Source organism: Ailuropoda melanoleuca, chromosome 1 (genome assembly GCF_002007445.2).
Source record: "Ailuropoda melanoleuca isolate Jingjing chromosome 1, ASM200744v2, whole genome shotgun sequence".
Taxonomy (NCBI): domain Eukaryota; kingdom Metazoa; phylum Chordata; class Mammalia; order Carnivora; family Ursidae; genus Ailuropoda; species Ailuropoda melanoleuca.
In genome coordinates this window covers 71293760-71300198 of record NC_048218.1, presented here as the reverse complement: position 1 = coordinate 71300198, position 6439 = coordinate 71293760, and the positions used below count along the sequence as shown (strand labels likewise).

At 52.3% G+C, this 6439-nt stretch overlaps 1 protein-coding gene across 1 annotated transcript; it reads left to right on the top strand.

The window, feature by feature from the left end:
* Window positions 1-1133: 1133 nt before the first annotated feature.
* On the top strand, window positions 1134-3670 carry HES1 (hes family bHLH transcription factor 1). Its single transcript, XM_019804351.2, has 4 exons — window positions 1134-1497; window positions 1633-1728; window positions 2000-2087; window positions 2757-3670. Exons 1-4 carry the CDS (start codon window positions 1390-1392, stop codon window positions 3305-3307), a joined length of 843 nt encoding a protein of 280 aa, XP_019659910.2. The 5' UTR covers window positions 1134-1389; the 3' UTR covers window positions 3308-3670.
* The last annotated feature ends 2769 nt before the right edge of the window (window positions 3671-6439 follow it).

Sequence of the window (6439 nt, the reverse complement as noted above, 5' to 3'; positions counted from 1 at the left end):
CCGCCGCCCCCCGCCTCCCTGCCCCCGGGGCGCGCGCACACACACTCACACACGCACGCACACACACATCCTCCCGGCCCGGCCGCAGCCGCGGCGGCAATAAAACATCCTGGCACGTGCTCCGGCTCCAGGCGCGCCCTCGCCGGCCGGCTGATGTCAAACTGCAGCTCGGCTGGTGTAGCTCTTAAAGGGCCCGCGCGCGCGGGGTGCTGAGGCTGCCCCGGCCGCCGGCGGGGCGAGAAGGAGGGGAGAGGCTGCCGCCCGGCCCGCCACCTCAATAGGCCGCAGAACCGAGAGTCTTGTGGGTGGAAAGGAAAAGGATAGCGAGGGCGCGCGCGCGTCCCTGAGGCCTTGCCATCAAAGCCCCTCTTGTTCATCTTTCATTTGAAATTCCATTTCCTTTCTGCCCAGTTGGAAATTATTCTGATTGTTTCCTGGGGAAGCGCGGGATCCAAGGCTCCGACTCCAGAAGAGGAATGAGGGACGGGCGAGGCGGGAGGGATCAACAACAAAAAAAAACACCTTGCTCTGAAAATTCGCAAATGTAAGGTGGGAGGCATTTTTTTCCTTTTTCTGCAAGCAAAAAAGTATTTTTTTCCCGCCCCTTTCCTGCATGATCGATTTTCATTATCCTCCTTCCCCCCAATGTATAGTGTCTGAGCGGGAAAAATCACTTAGCTGTTTCGGTAACTCAAACCCTTGCTCACGTTCTCCTCTTTTATCCCTGTCTTTCTAAATCTTTTTTAAAAAATATATTTCAAATGAATTTCTTATTAGTGTCAAAGCAGCTCTATTATACATGTGAAAGGAAATAAAGAGCAAAGACCCTGGCCCCAAAAGAAATAAATTAGACTGGGGCAAAACCTGCGGAAAAATCCTCTCTAAAGCAAAGCCCAGCAGGGAGAATAGCAAAGGGTTAAAATCCTTTTGATTGACGTTGTAGCCTCCGGTGCCCCGGGCTCAGGCGCGCGCCATTGGCCGCCAGGCCTTGTGCCTGGCGGCCAATGGGGGGGCGCGGTCCACGAGCGGTGCCGCGTGTCTCCTCCTCCCATTGGCTGAAAGTTACTGTGGGAAAGAAAGTTTGGGAAGTTTCACACGAGCCGTTCGCGTGCAGTCCCAGATATATATAGAGGCCGCCAGGGCCTGGGGATCACACAGGATCCGGAGCTGGTGCAGATAACAGTGGAATCCCCCGTCTACCTCTCTCCTTGGTCCTGGAATCGCGCTACCGGTCACCAAGTAGCCATAAGATATTATAATAAACCCTCAGCACTTGCTCAGTAGTTTTGTGAAAGTCTCAAGTGAAAGGGACATAAACAAAACAATTTTTTTTGTGTGAAGAACTCCAAAAATAAAATTCTCTAGGGATTAAAAAAAAAGCAACAGAAAATGCCAGCTGATATAATGGAGAAAAATTCCTCGTCCCCGGTGGCTGCTACCCCAGCCAGTGTCAACACGACACCGGATAAACCAAAGACAGCGTCTGAGCACAGAAAGGTAAGGGCAGTACCACTATCTCTCTGCAGCCCTAAGAAATTGTCGGGGTTGGGGGGTTCCCTTCTCCCTTGTAACCCCGGGGTGAAATGGCAGATCCCATGGGAACTCAGGGCTCTCTTTTTTTTTTCTTTACAGTCATCAAAGCCTATCATGGAGAAAAGACGAAGAGCGAGAATAAATGAAAGTCTGAGCCAGCTGAAAACACTGATTTTGGATGCTCTTAAGAAAGATGTAAGTGGTAACGCTGCCTTTTTTTTTTTTTAATTAAAATGAAATACCATTTCTCAGGTACTGAACGTGAAACCCGCCCGCTCCCCCCCCCCCCCCNCCCCCCCCCGCCGGCGGGATCGCCCCCGCCTGCACTGCGTTCCTCTGAGGCCCGAGGGCCCGGCCCCTCCAGGGTCTGAGGATGTCGTGCCGCGGCCGGGGAGGGGAGCGACCCCAGACTCCGAGGCCGCTGGCAGGGCTCTCACTTTAGTGCCTTGCCTCCTCTTCTGTGCAGAGCTCGCGGCATTCCAAGCTGGAGAAGGCGGACATTCTGGAAATGACAGTGAAGCACCTCCGAAACCTGCAGCGGGCGCAGATGACGGGTGAGGGCGGCTTGCAGCGTCCCCCTCTGCGGGCGTCCCCTTCGCCCCGCGGTGATTTCTTCCAGACTTCCGCCCGTGGTTGTGAGAGGCATTCAGCTACATTTTACTGCCTTGGCTCACTCTCGCGTTCCCACGGTCTGGGGCTTATTTATAGTCACAACTCCAAGTTGTTACTGTTCCGGAAAGGGAGGGAGAGAGGTTGTAGCGGCGAGGGTGGCGGGCGGCTTTGGCAGTGGGGGAAGCGGGTGGGGACGAAAAGTCTCAGAACCGTGGCGGTTTTGAGCTGCGTGGAGCCTGGGGGTCATCTGGTTTAGCACACCCCGCTTCCCCATTAGAACAGGGGAAATGAGGCCCGGGTGGCGCGGGGGGAGGGGGGAAGGGCATTGCCCAAGGTCACTACGCGCGCGCGGAGGGTGGGGGAAGATGCGAGGCTGAATGGGTTAAAATAGAGCCGCGGGGAATGGAGAGGAACCGTCTCGGCTTCGGTTGCCAAGCTAGTGCTGAGAGGTGGATGGTTTTTCTAAACCACCACCCTCCCCCAGCCCCAGCCGGGGGCTGTTCCGCGGGCGGGTGGTCAGGCAGGAGCGCCGCGGGGACCTCCCAGGGCGGAGGCGGTGGCCTCGGGGCCAGGGCCATTGGGTGACCCGTCTGTCTCCTTCTGGCCCGCAGCCGCGCTTAGCACAGACCCGAGCGTGCTGGGGAAGTACCGCGCCGGCTTCAGCGAGTGCATGAACGAGGTGACCCGCTTCCTGTCCACGTGCGAGGGCGTTAACACTGAGGTGCGCACCCGGCTGCTCGGCCACCTGGCCAACTGCATGACCCAGATCAACGCCATGACCTACCCCGGGCAGCCGCACCCCGCCTTGCAGGCGCCGCCGCCGCCCCCGCCAGGACCCGGCGGTCCGCAGCACGCGCCATTCGCGCCGCCACCGCCGCTCGTGCCCATCCCCGGGGGCGCGGCGCCCCCTCCCGGCGGCGCGCCCTGCAAGCTGGGCAGCCCCGCTGGAGAAGCCGCTAAGGTGTTCGGCGGCTTCCAGGTGGTGCCGGCTCCGGACGGCCAGTTTGCCTTCCTCATCCCCAACGGGGCCTTCGCTCACAGCGGCCCCGTCATCCCAGTCTACACCAGCAACAGCGGGACCTCCGTGGGCCCGAATGCAGTGTCGCCTTCCAGCGGCCCCTCGCTCACGGCAGACTCCATGTGGAGGCCGTGGCGGAACTGAGGGGCTCAGGTCACCCCTCCCCGCAAACTCCCAACCCACCTCTCCCCTCGGGACACTCAACAGGAACTTGGACACTGGGAGAGAAGAGGACTTTTGTGATTAAGTGGTTATTTTGGTTTTTTTAATTTCTAAAAAGTTACTTTTTTGTAGAGAGCTGTATTAAGTGACTGACCATGCACTATATTTGTATATATTTTATATGTTCATATTGGATTGCGCCTTTGTATTATAAAAGTTCAGATGACATTTCGTTTTTTACACGAGATTTCTTTTTTATGTGATGCCAAAGATGTTTGAAAATGCTCTTAAAATATCTTCCTTTTGGGAAGTTTATTTGAGAAAATATAATAAAAGAAAAAAGAGTAAAGGCTTCTACGTCTTAGAACTGGTTATTTCGGAATATGCAAAAAAAAGACTTGGCAGAATGTGGATTACATGTAATCTGAGAATTCAGTCATTGGCTCTTTTGTTATTAAAAGAACACTTTTAAAAATCCATCAAAACTTTTACCAGCCCTCCATGAACTAAATGCCACTTAATTTGCAAGAACCCATCTGATATGGCTACTCTGATCGATTTGTGGTCAATGTCTTAAAGGATTTCAAAATTTTTTTAGTTGCAGTTGAGTAAATCATTCAGTCCTGGTTCTCCTATTAGCTCCTTCTGAGGAGGGTTGAAACGGACTGAAGTCAAGACCTTAATCAATCGTTAATCAATCGAGTAATGTGTGCCCACCGCCCATTAAGGGAGACCCCTGTGGCGCTACTTCCCTGGGGTATCACACCACCATCCAAAGTAAATGGATGCAGGCGGCCTCCAGCCTTCAAGTGTTGGAGACTGTTTAATTAGTCAATACTTAGGGGCAGCTAGGCATTCCCTTGTACCAGCATCCAAAAGTTTGAAAATGCCTCTCTGTACCCTCTTCAAGCAAGCTGAGAAGGTCAACAGATTCCTTCTGCCAAGGGACAGCTAGTTAGACTCCCAAGTGGAGCCCAAGTCCAGATGATTAACACCAGACATATGTTTTTGATAAGTTTCTGCGCTTGGCTCTAATAGAGAAAGCATGTGGGGGCCGCGCTGGCAGGCACACAGGCCATCTTCCCTTTAATACAAACAGCAAGCGACCCCTTCGCTTGGTCATGCCCCATTTCCAGGCAAGATGTGGGCTCCAGATAGAAGCAAAAGGGTTGTCTCGGGTTTCAGCTCACATAACCCTCCTTAACAAGTCCTAACTCAAAGCGGACAGCTTTAAACTGTGCCAGGATCTGCAGGGAATTTCTTCCAAATCCCATCACAAAGGCTTGTCAGATTTTGTCAGATTTGGCCAGGTGTTTGACTGCATCCAGGTGTTGGGGAAATGAAAACCACGAGCCCTGCGAGACCAGACACATCAACCGCGCTGTGGGTCTGGCGGGCGCGCCCTCCTCCCCCACCGCCGGCCAGTTCTCCTCCCTGCCTGGCCCCTCCCGCCAGCCTCCTCTCATCCCCCTTCTTTTAGAACGGCTTCTGGGAGGAGAAGGATGAGGCGGGAGAAATCAATCTTTGAAGCCTTCCTAACAAAGATAAAGCCAACGATTTTCTGTCTTGTTTCAAAAGCTTTACCTCTCCCCCGCCTTGCTCTGGCCTTTCCCACAGGCCAGTGTGGAGAGCCGCTCTATCACAGGAATGATCTAGCTAGCAGACAGCACTTTTCTACTGAATACCTTCGACCCAGCTTCGGACCCAGAGGGAGAGTTTTTAAAAGATACTTTTTAAATTTGGCTCCTACTTGCCTCATTATGTGGAAGGTGTCCAACACCCACCCCCAAGAAATAAACACATACATACACACACCCTTCTTTATTGTACCATTTTTTCCATGATTTCCCTCTTGTTTAAACACAAACATAAGAGCAATTGCTCTATTAAGACACCCAAAACAAACCTAAATGCTTCATTTGGTAAACCTGTCCTCTGGCGCACTAGAAGTCCTTTTCTATCCTGGCATAAACAATGCAGGCATCAGGGTCTCATTTTTATAAAAATACATGTATGTTCTTTAAAAAGTCTCTCTCTCTCTCTCACACACACACACACACAAACCAGCGCGATTTCTGCACCAACTTAAAATTAAATCTCTGTCTTTCCCTGTACTAAAGGGGAACAACTAAAAAAGTGAATTTTTATTAACATCATCAAAAGTACATAAATCTCTTGGGGGAGGGGGTAATACATTAAAGGAAGAGAAGTAAACACTTGTTCCTTTGATAATTTGAAAATCGTCTTTTTTCCTGGAATTTGGGTCTAGACTCTTAGATGAGGCATCTGTTTCTGTACAATATGAGGAGAAAGGGTGACATCTTAGGCCCCAGTGGGAATTTTCAGGCTTCTGTGCCAGCGACACCACTAAACTGACTGTGTCACTTTGGATGAGTCATTTCCCTTATCTGGGACATTTCCAAGTCCGTGAAATGAGTGGGTTTATTTCGAAGACCTTCTGTCCTCCTGCACCCAGGCTGTTGCTGGAGTAATTAGTCGGGTGGGGAGAGGGGGGATGAAGCTTCAAAGACGACTGCAATTGCCCCCCCCCCCCCCCCCCCCGGCCAATGTTTGCTCTTCCACAGGCAAGGAAACTTCTTTTTCTCTTAAGATNCCGGGACAGTCTCGATGGTTCCAAGAGATAAGGCCCAGCTCCAAGCTACACGTCCGGATGCGGGCCGCCGGCCTCCGCCGCAGCGCGCATTATCCTCTGAATGGAGACCCTCCAGGGCCCCGGCCCCCCGCCGTCCCTGGCAGCATCCGGAGCGGGAAAGGCGCTGAACTGCCGGGGGAGCTCTCCCCGGTCAAGAGGGAGCCTTCTCTAATGAATATGCGCGACTCCGAGGCGCGCCCCCTCCTCGCGCCCCATTCCACCCCCACGTGTTTCTGCAGTGGGGACCCAGGGGTTAAACTGGACCCCCTCATCGTCACCACCGTCCCGGGAAACCTGTCATTAAAGTCAATTAACTTCCCACACCCCTTGGCCGGTAACAACCCGCTGCTAGCTTCCTCCTCGGCTCCTAAGTGCAACCAGATAAAAAAAAAAAAAAAAAAAAAAAAAAAAAAAAAAAAAAAAAAAAAAAAAAAAAAAAAAAAAAAAAAAAAAAAAAAAAA

Bases quoted from the DNA above. Each gene is read 5' to 3' on its own strand.
- HES1 (XM_019804351.2), top strand. From the start codon at position 1,390: ATGCCAGCTGATATAATGGAGAAAAATTCCTCGTCCCCGGTGGCTGCT. The intron at 1,498-1,632 runs GTAAGGGCAGTA...TTTTCTTTACAG, and splicing joins CAGCGTCTGAGCACAGAAAG to TCATCAAAGCCTATCATGGA. The intron at 2,088-2,756 runs GTGAGGGCGGCT...TCTGGCCCGCAG, and splicing joins GCAGCGGGCGCAGATGACGG to CCGCGCTTAGCACAGACCCG.